Source organism: Arvicola amphibius, chromosome 12, assembly GCF_903992535.2.
Source record: "Arvicola amphibius chromosome 12, mArvAmp1.2, whole genome shotgun sequence".
Lineage (NCBI taxonomy): Eukaryota > Metazoa > Chordata > Mammalia > Rodentia > Cricetidae > Arvicola > Arvicola amphibius.
The window spans coordinates 120,255,932-120,270,277 of record NC_052058.2 but is presented as its reverse complement, the minus strand read 5'-3'; the positions used below and the strand labels follow the sequence as shown (position 1 = coordinate 120,270,277).

Sequence of the window (14,346 nt, the reverse complement as noted above, 5' to 3'; positions counted from 1 at the left end):
GATGTTAAGAGAAAGGATCCAGGTTACAGCCAGCAGTTGATCAGCCTCATCCGTATCTACAGGGAAACCAGAGCACTAGAGCAGATGAAATTATGGTGGCCGTCAAGGTCTGCTTCTTGAGCTGTTTCATCTTCCACATTGAATGCTGCTCTAAGATGAAGAGCTTGTTTGGAGAAGCCGAAGCTGGGTCCTGGGTTCTTAGAGATACAGCTGAGTCCTCAGCCCTCCCTCAGCAAGTGTTTATTCTGATCGAAGGTTGTAGACAGACACATCCATTATAGATGATAGTGTGCATGGGGGACTAGCTGTGTGATAGGACCACCACTAGAGGTGGGATGAGTGGGCATCCAGATTCAGCACAAGTGTCATAGGATGCTTTCATGCCAGATTCTGGAGACATAAGAACCAGACTCAGTCATAAAACAATGCTGAATGTTCTAGTACTACGACCCAGCATGGCTGATAGTCGTAATTCCTGCTTTACACATCAGAATTCATGTTGAGTTGTTTACTAGGAAAGGTAATTACTGAGGGTCTGGAGAGGGCCAGGGTGGAAAACAACATGCCAGACATATACAAATAGGCAGTTTACAGTGTTGCACTGAGCATCTTGGGCTGTTTTCACTCTGGCCTCATTTCTGTGATGTCTTCAAGACCAGTAAGACAGGGCTGGGTGCAGGTCTTTCACAGGGTGGACTAAACTGAGTGATCTATGCAACAGGAAGGATGAACTTCTGTGACACTTTCCAGGATGTAGCAGCACAGGTATCCTGTGTCATTTCTGGGTGCACATGGTACTTCTCTATGCATTCTTCTAACAGAAGTATCATCAATGAGACTTTACCTCCTTTATACACCTCCTAACAAAAGGCAGGCCAAAGATGAGAACTGCCATTGCTGGGCAGGAATTCCTCTGGAATGCCTAACCCATTCTCAGCTAGACCTAACACATGGACGTTAGTAAGGAGGAGTTGCCCAATTGCCCATTGCCTCATCACGTCACCCTAAGGCACTAAACTTGTGTGTCTTTTCCACCTCTAACCACCCCTTAGAGTTAGAGTCTTGGCAAAATCCACGAGGAACACAACACAGATGAATAGGCATGGTGGGTGCAGACGAGGGAGAATATTCTGGCTTCTTGTTGCTGAAACACAACAAATCAAGGTGAATCGTAATGTTCTAGAGTTGCTGTTACCTTTCAAGGTTTATGTTAAGTAAGGGACTTAGGAAGGACCATCGGAGTGACTGTGCTATGGTATTAGTTTTCCATACAGCTGATAAGGCTCCCCTAGAATCCCAACCATAGGAACGATGTCCTGCATCAATCTTCATGTTTTTAATGTTAATCTCTGGGCCTCTCTACATTGATTTAATTGGTTTTTCTCCTAGTATATGGCCTCAACATGACTTGAATTACTAAATGACAGAAGATTTCAAGAACAAGCATTCAGATAAGCAATGTTGATGATCTACTGCTGTTAGTGTGGCCTCAAACACCATGTTACTTCTGTTATTATTTTACCCACTGAAACTAGGATAAAATCCTATTGAATTTGGAGATAGTAGGGACATAGACTCACCTTTCAACAGGGTAGTCAGATTTACATTGTGTACATATTGCGTGGGAGACAATATATTGAAAGTCTTTTGTAAATATACTATCTGGCCAAGGTAGTAGCACACCCCTGTAATCCCAGTACTTGGGAGGCGGAAGCAGAAGATTCAAGATTTCATGGCCATCCTTTGCTATACAATAAATCAGATTCTAGGCTAGATCCCATTAGGTCCAGTCTTAAAGAAAAAGACAAAGCTGAAATAAACAAACAAGAAACACATGGTTTAACATAATAGGAAATATTCATGTCTAGAGGGCCTCAGTGAGATAATGAGGGACATAGGTGGTTTGATAACCATAAAGAATAGACATCTGGTAGGTTAAGTGTTCCATAGGAAGATAGCAACAGGGGATAAGCTTAGTGAAAAGAGTTAAAAACATGGGAACCAGAGTGAGGACAAAGAGGCACAGGAAATTTAGGAACAGTAAATGAGAAAAAAATGACTAAAGAAAAAACTGGATGGTGGTGGCGCACGCCTTTAATGCCAGCACTTGGGAAGCAGAGGCAGGCGGATCTGTGAGTTCAAGGTCGGACTTGTCTACAAGTGAGTTCTAGGACAGCTAGGGCCATTACAGAGAGAAACCCCATCTTGACAGACAGACAGAAATGTACTGGAGGACAGGCATGCCTTGAGTATACATGGGCATCCCAGAGCTCTCTTCCCAACTTTGATTTTTCCTAGATTGTTTTAGAATAGTTGGCAAAACAACAGGAACTGATTTTCTCACCATGTTTGAGACCTGAATTTGGAAATCAAGGTACTGGCCAAGGGATGGCTAATTTTAGAAATTCCCAAGAAAGTTTTTCTAGCTTGTTGCTGACATTTTATGGCTTGGAGATATGTCACCAAAACCCCTGCCTGTACAGTCCCATCTTTCAAAATTTCGAGTCTTCATGACTTTCTCAAAGAATGATACTCATCAGATTTAGGACCAAGTCTGTATGTATGCACCTAGGTTACTTCTACAAAAAAAGCCATTTCCACAAGGCCACACCCTGAGGTTCTGGAAGAATATAAGTTATGGAGGAGCAATACTCACACCAGCACTGGGGAGGCACTAACATGGGCTCATGAACAATCTGAGATTTTGTATCTCTCTCAAATAGCACCCTGAAGGTGATGGGCTCCAGGTCCCTGGGACTGGATGTGGTTGTGAGAATCCAAAGACCTTGGAAGTCAAAAGTGGTCACTTTGTCTGCCAGCCACCATGCTATGGACAAGTCCAGGATCTATATTCTTCCTAGACAGAGATGAGAAATGTTTTTGACATTTAAAAATATTAGTATTCATCCAGGCATAGTGGTGCACACTTTTAATCCCAGTACTTGTGTGGCAGAGGTAGGCGGATCTCTGTGAGTGAGTCTGTATAGTGAGTTCCAGGACAGCCTGAAGTACATAGTGAGACCCTGTCTTGAAAAAAAAAATGGTATCCCACAATAAACAGAGAAACCATTGATGTAATTTCCAACAAACTTTCCTGTAGTCTAGAAACTTTGTACAATTAACTATGGAAGGTTTACCTCAAATCATTAATCAGCATTTCTTCATGCAAGGAAATATTTGTGCTTCTTCCTACAAGTTCATTAATACTTCTCTCACATATAATTAATTATATGTTTAAACAAGCAATGCATAGCTGTACTCTTTTTAAACTATGATCTATGGCTTGTATAGTTAGGTTTGTGTATGTATTGTGTGTAGATACCCATGGCATGTATGTGTGTATGTGTGTGCCTCTGGTATCCAGAAGACAAAGAATTTACCAAATGAGTGTGATATCTTCCTAGTCCTACTTAGGTCTGTGATAAAATATTTTTTCATGAACACCAAGAATATTTTGATGAGGGCTATGGATGAGGAACTGACTCTACAACAAATTCTTTCATGTGATCAGGTGTCTTGAGGAAGACCGTCTGGCATGGGCACTTGAGTCCAATGAAACGACATGATTTTGAAGGACTCTCTGCATCACAACACAAACAATGTCTCTTCCCAGTGCAGTGTGGGCAGTGCACCAACAGCATCCCACAGCTTCAGTAATGGTAGTACGTATGACCTTGACGATACCCCTTTAGCTGATACATAACAAGGGCAGATTTCCCATAGACAGAATGTCACTATAGTTTCTCTACACTGTGCGTTTGCTCATAGGTGGCCACTTGTGAATTCTGCAGGAAGCCCTTTTCACCTTTGTTATGGACAAAAGGTCTATCCTTACTGTGAATTTTACAATGTCTATAGAAAGAAGACTTATCACTGAAGGCCCGCCCACATTCAGCACACACATATGGCTTCTCGCCTGTGTGAATTCGTTGATGCTCTTTGAGATTGGCTTTAGAAGACATGGCTTTCCCACAGTCGCTGCATATGTAGGGCTTTTCTCCAGTATGAATTCTCTGATGTGTGCTGAGAACTGACCTGTCATTGAAGGCCTTCCCACACTCAGAACACACATAAGGTTTCTCCCCAGTGTGAATTCGATGATGCACCTTCAGGTGGGATGCTCTCCGGAATGACTTCCCACAGTCAGAGCACTTGTAGGGCTTCTCACCAGTGTGAGTTTGTTGATGCATTTGCAGGTGAGAGTTTCTTCTGAAGGATTTTCCACAGTCATCACATTTGTAAGGTCTCTCACCAGTGTGAATTCGATGATGCACATGGAGGTGGGATTTCACACTGTACGATTTCCCACAGTCGTGGCATTTGTAAGGCTTCTCCCCTGTGTGAACGCGACAATGCTTCTTCAGATCTGAAGCATAAAGAAACAGCTTTCCACAGTCACCACATGGGTAACATTTGTCCCCAGTGTGAATTCGCTGATGTGTGATGAGAACTGACTTTTGGCTAAAGGCCATTCCACAGTCAGAACACACAAAAGATCTACCATCAGTGTGAATTTGATGATGTACCTTCAATTGGGATATTTTCCTGAATGATTCCCCACAGTCAAAGCATTTGTAAGGTCCCTCACTGGTGTGGATTCGATGATGGGCAAGCAGGTTAGATTTAATACTAAAAGACTTCCCACAGTCGGGGCACTCGTAAGGCTTCTCCCCTGTGTGAAACCGACAATGCTTTGTCAGATCTGATGCACAAACAAACATTTTCCCACAGTCACTGCACGTGTAAGGCTTCTCCCCAGTGTGAATTCTCTGATGTATGGTGAGGACTGACTTTTGGCTGAAGGCTTTCCCACAGTCAGAACATGCATAAGGTTTCTCACCAGTGTGTGTTCGAAGGTGCACCTTTAGGTGGGATGTATAACTGAATGATTTCCCACACACATGGCATTCATACCGTTTCTCCTTTGTGTGGATTTCACGGTGCACGTGTAGGCTGGACATACCCCTTAGGGATTTTGCACAGTTGGGACATTCATAAGGTGTCTCTTCTCCATGAGTTTCTGGATGGGAGACCAATTGAGACTTGAGGAGAAAGGTTTTCCCACATGTGTGACAGATAAAAGATGTCTCCATATTGTCAGTTGTTTGTTGTTGACAGAAAGCTGACTCATCAGTGAGGACTTTCCCGCATCCAGTATATTCAACTGCTTTGTCTTGAAAAGGAATTCCATGCTCTGTAAGTGGTGGATTGGGAGAAAGAATGTTTCCAAGCTGACTGTCATTGTATGATTTTTCTCTCTGAAGAGGTATTGTACACACACCGTTAGAAGAGCCTTGTGTTAAAAACTCATGAGATCCAATAATCTCACTAACCTGCTTTGTGGCGTTGCTTTGATCGTCATTACATGCTTCAAGGTTAGGTTTCAACCTTTTTGCAAATGAGAACCATCTTGGAGGTACACATTTTGTAGAGACGAGGTGGCGTCCCAGGAGAAGAGATTCTCCAGTTCCTCCAGAGTCACCACCACTGTCTGTGTTCAGTGGCTTCTGGTTTCGGCAAGCACTAGGGCTGACGGGTGGGACCTGGCTTTGCTGATGTGTCTTTGTAGCACTGCTGCCATCCTGCCACAGTCTCTCCAAAAAGGTACAATATGAACCATGTCCTGTGACTTCACTGGATGCATCATTTAGAAATGAAGCTTTCACAAAAACTGGTTGATGTGGTGTGTCAAGTTGCAATTCACCTGTAGAGAACAGAAAGCGATGAAGGAACAGGCACAGTGAACAGGATGGAGGGGCAATCACATGGAACTGAATCTGAACACTGAGAAATCTGAGTCAGGCAGTAGTCACACTCATCACGTGGATGACCATGGTAAGAAACACTATGATATCCCTTATTACATACTAAACTTCATGTGTACTAGGCAACTTTGTATGCACTGGACACATAAACTCAAAATAATCCCCAAAATAGCCACATCTACTCTCCTTGTTTTATATGTGAGAAATTGGGAGCTATAGTAAGTGGCCAAAATCACTTAGCTGATTTGTGGGAAGAAGATTTGGTTTGGGCAAAGATACCCAGCTCAACATATAAGAGCCCTAGCCATACAGATGAGGTAAATAGGAAGGGCTTTGACAAGGCATTGCAGGCAGACAGCTAAAACCTAAAGAACAGACTGCCAAGAAGACTTCATTAGCTCTCGAGAAATGCATATTCATGTCCTTTGTCCCTTTTCTCATCTGGTTTTTTTGGTTAGGTTTCTTTTTCTTTATTATGGTAGCGAGGATTAAAGCAGAGCCTCATCCACGCTAAACACAAGTATTCCACCCTGAGCATGAAACCTACACCTTCAAATTATTATCCTTTATTTTTTTAAAAAAATTACACACATACATGCAACACAGAGGAGGTAGGGCTGGACAGATGGTTCAGTGGTTAAGAACGCTTGACGGATGACCCAGATTTGGTTCCCAGCGCCCACATGGCAACTGAATTACCACTACAGTTCCGAGGAATCTGACCCCTTCTTCTGGCTTCCACAGGTACTGCACAACACACGGTGCATAAACAGATAGGAAGGTGAAATACCCATGCCCATAAAATCTTAATATATACCTACACCCACATTTACACTGTGTGTACGTGTGTATGCACTTGCATGTGCTGCACACACCATGGCATGTATGTGGAATTCAAAGGACAACTTGGGGGACTCGGCGTTGCCTTTTACCATGTAGGCTCCACAAATCAAACTCAATACTGGCAGCACAAAACAACACAAGGAAATATCTAAAAAGGATATTTTATTAAGATAAAAGAAAAAAAATTCATAAAAGACTTGATATTCCACCATGTTTTGTAAAGAGAAGAAAGGAAACCTCAATGGAGCCTACCCTGGATCCCCAGGTGGCTGTGCTCACCCACTGCCAAGAGGTGGCTGTAGATCTCCAGCATCACATCCTGGTACAGGCATCTCTGGGCAGAGTCCAGGTGCTGCCACTCCTCCTGGCTGAAGTCCACAGTCACATCCTCAAAGGACACCAATCTCTGTAATAACATACTCACTGTGAATTATCACTGACAAATAGGACATGTGTTTCCAGTGACCCCTTCCTTCTAGGTTAAACTTTAAGTGTTCCACAAAATACCTATTTCCCCTTGTATTTGGGGGCATAAAGAAAAGTATGTAAAAAAAAACTGACCACAAATTAAATAGTATCATTCCCTCCCCAGGAGGCCACAAATAGATTTATTTTCATTCTTTATCAAAGAGTAAACAACATGACAGTTATTAAACCACATTGGACCTATACCTGTCTATAGCTGTCTTGAGTCCCACTGTGTATGAGTTTGTACTCTCAGAGAAATTCAGACTTGCAAAATTGCAAACATAAAGACCCATGTATAAGGCTATTAAGGAATACTTTTATAAATATATACAAAGCAAAGTTGTGGTGCCTGCACCACTTGGAACCATGGTTGGGCAAGGGTCTGGGGATCAAAGAACACACAGAGACGTGGGTCACTCTTAAAGCAAGAATGCCAATTTTATTATGTTCCCAGGTAGTTTATATAGTGCTCTCCTTGACTAATGGCCAAGCCCTAGCTCTGGGGATTTTCCACTGCAAGTCCATCAGAAACTACTTCCTTGTTATCAGGAACTCATGAGGGTTCTGTGCTCAGAGCAGTTGCAAGCGTAGAAAAACAAGTTGTTTACTCCAGCAGGCAAGAGGTCATAGAAAGTTCAGGGTCTGAGGGTCTGCAGCTTCCAACACAAACTGCTGGAAAGGGCAAATGGGCAAATTAGGCACATAGCTGGAAATGGCTGTCATGCTAATCAGAGTACAGCAACGTGAACTGGAAGTATGAATTGAATGTAGAGAGCACTATATTCTAGAAGAGAACTAAAACGAAAGTGGAATGGCAGCAAAAGTCACGGTTTCAGGGAGGAGGAGGAGACAGTAACATCCACAATGTCTGAAAAGTGGTTGTCACCCGGAGACACACAAGGAGGTACTCTGGGGTGAGCCAGAGGTGGGTGAAAAGGGTTTGGGCTTTTCAATTTAGAGTCATGGATTGTCACTTAAATAATTAACTGCAGGGAATAAAGATCTTCACATTTAACAGGCTGGTCTTCCTATTGCACCCCATCTGTATCATCTAGATGTGGTGCTGGGAGGGTCGGCCTTCGGCAGCCCTGAAGGTGCAGAAGCAGCCAGAAGGGTGGGCATGGCGGCACCACTCCTCCTCCTCCACCATGGCTGCTACACCACACAGAAGCACTGCAGAGCTACATGGGGTAGAATTTGAGGCTGATGACCCCTGAACCCAGTGACTTTAGCATCACAGGACAGGGGTCACCAGCATGATGTGAACCTGGCAGTATACAACAGTGCAGGCATGTTACCATTGTGGAATGTTTTTACAAGAATAAAATAAAATTGGAGTCTGATCCTTTTCCAGACAGAAATCTCCAATGCAGATAAAATGGCAGCCACAAGTCATCTCAAAATTTCCAGTAGCCATATGAACTACAAACAAATGGAATCAGCTTAATAGCATACTTAACTTAGCTCAACATATCTGAATTACTATTTTAAAATACTCAGGTTTAGGCTAAAGAAAGGACTCGGCAGATCAGAGTGATGGCTTCCAGGGATCTGGGTTCAGTTCCCAACACCCACATGGTAGCTTACAACTGGCTATAGCTCCAGTTCTAGTTCTTGGCGACCATGGGTACTTGTTGTACACACATGGAACACAGGTATACAAGCAGGCAAAACATTCATACACACAAAATAATATAATTAAAAAAATTAAGGTTCTGAGCTTTGAGAAGCCAGTGTGTAGCTATGAAGTGGGAGAGAAAGTCAAAGGCTCAGGAATCTGAATACATGTGGGGTGAAGACCACGCTACTAGGTGTTAGCTTGGCATTGAAACATGCCCTCCTGGAGGAAGGGAGGTTCAAGAGACCACTCCTCCATGTTATATAAACGTGTAAGCTGGGCAGACGGTAGAGAAGAAGGTGACAGGTGGTGATGGCGCGGCTGTCTAAGTGCCCCGTGCCTCTGAAGGCTGCACTTCAAACAGCCACCATAATTAATAAATACAAAAAAACTCTCCGGTTTACCAGGCTAAGCTAGACTTCGATTCACCTACTTCTTTGTCAGTCCTCTGGGTTGAACAGAAACAGGACTCACCAGGAAGTCATAGATGGGCAGATAAACCTAACCCTAAGAAGTCGCCCAATGAGCATGCCAATGACAAGATGAAGGAATGATGAGCTTTCATCCTCCGAGTTGCAGTCTCTGGGACAGGAATCCAATCTGCTGCTTCCACCTTCTGCAATCTAGCTGTGAAAAGTGGAACCTGGGGCATCGCTCCTCACCTCACACAATCCACTCTGCTTGTCTGCTCCTAACCTCTGGGGCATCTGGCAGAAATTCATGTCAGTAGGCATGTTCTTTGTGGCTTCTACTCTCGGTCTGCCTCTGATTTTCTCGGGATTCTGAAGATACTTCGGCACGCGGGGGACCCACGTAGAGTTGCGGCGCAGCATCAGCCTCACCTAGAGGTATGGAAAGATACCAGAAAACCCTGGAAAGTTCATGACCATTCATCACTCACCCAACATTGCCCACAAAGAGGTGAAGGCCCTACCTGAAGATCATTATGTATATACTGCAGAGCAGGAAAAGCCCAGAAATGTCCAGTTCTCCCCTCACCTCTTAACTGTGACCACAGAAAGGTATTAAGGAAGGCGATGTAAAGCAAAGACGAGCTGTTGCCACTGGCAGTGGGAATTTGATGCAGGATGAAGCTCATCAGCCAGGCAGTTCACAAGATGAAGAAATATCAGCTAGTTATCAGCTTATTTTCCAAACAATCTTCCAGCTGTACGCCAGAGGCACTCCTATACTTGGTGTTTTAAGAGGAGGCAAATGAGGCAGTGCTATATTCCTTAATACGACCCAAGGTCATCAAATAGAAGAGAAGGGGATCAGTATATATCTGACTTACACAAAATGGCACAGTGCCCAGTTCGTGTTTTCTTGTTTCTAGACACCATTCAAACTTAGCACCACATAGCCTGTTCTCTTCTGATATATCTCTGTAGTTTATGCCCACAGTTCCCTCCTATAGCAAAGATGTATAGGCATATACAAGGACCAGGACCTCTATTTTGAAAGCCTACCCTTTCCTTCTCTTAATTCTGCCCCATTTTATTTTATTTATTTGAGCCAGTGTGTTATGTGCAGCAGAGGCTAACAGAGAACTCACTGTATGCTCCAGAATGGCCTTGAGGTTAGCGACTGCCCCATCAGCTGGTCACAATCAGGTACCAACAGCCCTCTGGCTGACGATGCACGTCTTTTCTGATGCAGCCACTCAGACCAACGCCTTTCAGTGACCTCCAAAGACTGGTCACAGGACTGCTTCCCAGCCACTGACATGCCCCAGGACACTGAAATTATGGCTACCTTGATAGTCAATAATTTCCCCTCAGAGTGTTATTTCTTTGTTTCCACATAACTACAAATAACTCATAACACAGGGGTTCAAATAACAGACCCCAGCGTGGAAGCAACACTGCAGTTGTTCTCTTTCTTTTTGAGGTAGGATCTCATGTAGACCTGGCTGGCCTTGAACTTGCTATATAACAGAGGTTGCTTTTGATATGCAGATCATCATGCCTCATCCCCCGGTACAGCGAATGCATGTGTGCTCCACCAAGCCTGGCCAGGAAGCAACACTGAAATAAGCTAGTAGAAGCTACTTCTGTCACCCGCCCCTGGTGGCTAGCTATGCAGAAACAGCTCACACTTCGAAGGGTGGAGAAACAATTTATTCTGGAGCCAAGTGTTCCAATGGCCTGGCAGTGCAGATTCAGGTTGTCCAAATACCAATATCATGTTCCATGGAATTTTTGTAGTATGAGAACAGTATGAGGCTATAAACCAAAGCACTTCTAAAGTACATTGGTGTGAGCCAAAAGATACCTTGGGGCAACGGTGCTCAATATGGATGGCAACCCCTTTGGGGTTTGCATATCATATACTTAACATCATGATTCATAACAGTAGAAAAATTAGAGTTATGAAGCGGCAGTGAAATAATTTTATGGTTGGGGGTCACCACAACATGAGGAACTGTATGGAAGGGTCGCAGCATCAGGAAGGTTGAGAACCTTAGAGGGTAAAGGTGCTTGCCCACAAGCCTGACAACATGAGTGTGATTGTTTGATGCCTGGGGCACATCTGGCAGAAAGAAAGAACTAATTTCTGGTAGTTGTCCTTTGACCTATACATGTACATTGTCCTACAGTGTGCCCACACAACACACACACACCACACACCACACACACACACACAGAGAGAGAGAGAGAGAGAGAGAGAGAGAGAGAGAGAGAGAGAGAGAGAAAGAGAGAGAGAGAGATAACAGAGACCCTGTCTCGAAAAGTCAGATAGAGAGGGCCCGAGGAAACAACTGGATATTATCCTCTGGCTTCCATGCTCACCTGTACACATATATGTAACCACAGTCAAATAAACATGTGAATAACACAACACACCAAAACAATAACAAAAAAAATGGTGGGACAGTCAGAGAGGCAGGTTACAATAAGGTGGGAAAATCTCTATACCAGGCCTCACATGCTCTCCGATGACATTCCTAGTTTTTCAGGTGTTGAAAACTAGTGGGTTGGTTAGGTAAAATCTATAGGTGGATATTGACTAACTGTTGATGAGACAAAAGACAGCTAAAGACAGCCAGACTGCATACTGTAATATACATCCTCTCTACAACCTCTCTAGGACTTCCCAGTTCATCAGCCATGAAGGACCTTTAGCACAGGTGGGGTTCAAACCCAACTTCAGTTGTAGATCTATAACCCAGCTCTCCAGAGGCAGGGGCAGCACAACCACAGCAGAGGTCAGAATAGGCTACAAACTGAGTCACAGGCTAGCCAGGGGTACATAGGATACCCCGGTGAAAGGAAGGAAGGAAGGAAGAAAGGAAGGAAGGAAGGAAGGAAGGAAGGAAGGAAGGAAGGAAGGAAAAGAAACGGGGCTCAATGGTTAAAAGCGACTGTTGCTCTTGCAGATATCTTGGGTTCAGAACCTACATGTTGCTCACAACCCCCTGTAACCCTACTTCCAGGGGAACACACTTAGCATACCTATATACATGCAGTCAAACACTCATATACTTAAGTCTTAAAAACAAAACATACACACACACACACACAGAGCTGTTTTTCCTTAAAAAACAGTATGTATGTCTTCTTCACTTTGGCTCTGACTTTTCCTCTGTTCCATTTCCTAACCAATTTCATCCCCAGCCTGGCTGTCAATGTGTAGTGATCCTCTAGCCTCTGCCTCTACAGCGCTAAGCTTGCAGGACAGTAGTGTGCCACCACACCCTGCTTGGCTACTGTAATGCACAACTATCATTTCTAAACCTAGACTCCAAATCAGAACACCAGAGACAGACATGGGGTCATTTTACTTCTTTTCTGCTTAATGTAACCATCTTCTGCTTTTTGTTTTTTCCTTAGATTTTTTTTAAAAGAAGCCGGTGTCTTAGTTAGGGTTTCTATGGCTGTAAAGAGACACCATAACCACGGCAACTCTTATTAATGAAAACATTTAATGCAGGTGGCTGCTTACAGTTCAGTGGTTTAGTCCATTATCATCATGGTGGGGAAGATGGCAGTGCGCAGGCAGACATGGTGCTGGCTACATCTTGATCAAAAGGCAAAAGGAAGTGGTCTCAGTGTCACACTGAGGGAAGCTTGAGCATAAAGAAAAAAAAGACCTCAAAGCCCACCTCTACAGTGACACACTTCCTTCAAGACCACATCTACCCCAAGAAAGCCACACCTCCTAATAATGACACTGCTTTGGGATCATTTTCTTTTAAACCACCACATGGGGATTAGTTGGAAAAAGTAGTTTACAGGAGAGCTTAGAGAAAAAAAAAATTAAAAACTTTATTCTTCTTATTGAAAAAATGTAAAATTGTGTGTGTGTGTGCGCGCGCACGCCTCTCTGTGTGTTGTCTGTCTACACATCTGTGAACACCACAGACCCTGGAACTGTTCCAGGCAGTTCGAAGGCACCGTGTGAACGCGGGCAACCCTTCTGTGCTCTTCGTCCTCACTGCTCTCTTCAATAAGTTTACTAGATGAGGCTGCTGAAACCCAGGCTTCTGCCCCCAAACCTCTTTACAGCACCAATCCGCTGAACTGTTAGTCACCTATTCTTACCATATCCACAGTCCCAAGCACAGGCCAAACCTCCGATCAGGCCTCACATCTGCAAAGGATCCCAATAGTTATGTAAATGGGCAATAGGAACTGAATTAGGATTAGTTTTTTTTTTTAATCCCCCCCCCCTTTTTTTGTTTTCAACTCCACCTCTATACAGGAAATACAATACGGGAAAGGAAATGCCCCGAACACCTGTCTCTGGGGCCAGCAGGGCCAGCACCAAGGCTTCTGTCCCAGCTCAGGTGACATCAGACGTACCTACGGGGATCTCCCGCTCCCATGCAGCTCCCTCTATTGTAAACACTGCTTATCAAACACAGATGGAGGAAACTGTTTTCCCACTTTGGACCAAAACGTAAAAAAATTCATTTTCCCGTTTTCACCTACTCTTTGGAGTTTTTCTCCTCTTGCAGGCCAGTGTTTGACGAGGAGCTAGGGCTCCAGTTACCAGCTACTCAAACACTAGCAGACCAGAAGGCAGCGCGGTTGCATCAAAGCAGGGCACACGGGCCCCAGGGCTCCATCGCTGCCTGAGCAGCCCTCTCGCCTGGCTCCTAAGGCAATCACGGCATCAAGATCCTCGTCCTGAAGCTCCCGGCTCCCACCCAGAATCGGCTCCTGCAGCGCACACTCACTGAGTCCTGCCACGAACGTCCTGACAGGACAATTTTCACGGACGACCGTGAGAATTCCCACAGGAGAGCACACTGGGAAGTGACAAAACACAGAAGACACGGAAAACCGCAAGCACGGAACGAAACCGAATCGAACGACCCCCACCTTATCCACGCATCCCCTTGCAACCTTCGCAGCCGTCGCTCGCACAGACCAGCGCTCGGCAGCACAGCGTCCGCCCTGCCCCGCAGCCACTCACCTCACTGCACCGCAGAGCGAGCTGTGCGCACGGCCCGCCGGGCCGCGACTTCCGCCCGCAGCCACCCAAGATACCAAGAATTCGGACTTCAAACACCCTCGCTGTCCTGGCAACGATAGCTGAAGCGAACTACCTAAAGAGCTGAGCCGATGTGACGATTCTTGGCCACTTCCGATTTGAATAATGGTTCCTTCAGCCCATTACCACATCCCCCCCTCGTGGATGATGCGC

At 44.6% G+C, this 14,346-nt stretch overlaps 1 protein-coding gene across 8 annotated transcripts; it reads right to left on the bottom strand.

The window, feature by feature from the left end:
- Positions 1 to 3,075: 3,075 nt before the first annotated feature.
- LOC119802797 (zinc finger protein 260-like) lies at positions 3,076 to 14,316 on the bottom strand. Of its 8 annotated transcripts, none has more exons than XM_038313937.1 (5): positions 14,116 to 14,316; positions 13,239 to 13,896; positions 9,357 to 9,536; positions 6,861 to 7,014; positions 3,076 to 5,704 (listed from the first exon to the last, which is right to left on the bottom strand). In XM_038313937.1, the coding sequence occupies exons 2-5, from the start codon at positions 13,239 to 13,241 to the stop codon at positions 3,735 to 3,737; spliced, it is 2,307 nt and encodes a 768-aa protein (XP_038169865.1). In that variant the 5' UTR covers positions 13,242 to 13,896; positions 14,116 to 14,316; the 3' UTR covers positions 3,076 to 3,734. The 8 variants fall into 8 exon arrangements, with proteins under 8 accessions (XP_038169865.1, XP_038169867.1, XP_038169870.1 ...); XM_038313939.1 differs by lacking the exon at positions 14,116 to 14,316 and adding an exon at positions 14,022 to 14,107 and having other exon boundaries at positions 13,239 to 13,287; XM_038313942.1 differs by lacking the exon at positions 14,116 to 14,316 and having other exon boundaries at positions 9,357 to 9,886; positions 13,239 to 13,287; positions 13,629 to 14,011.
- Between the last annotated feature and the right edge of the window lie 30 nt (positions 14,317 to 14,346).

Bases quoted from the DNA above. Each gene is read 5' to 3' on its own strand.
- LOC119802797 (XM_038313937.1), bottom strand. The intron at 7,015-9,356 runs GTGAGGAGCGAT...ATGTTATTACAG, and splicing joins AGCAGAGTGGATTGTGTGAG to AGATTGGTGTCCTTTGAGGA. The intron at 5,705-6,860 runs GTAGGCTCCATT...TGTTCTCTACAG, and splicing joins CAGCCACCTGGGGATCCAGG to GTGAATTGCAACTTGACACA.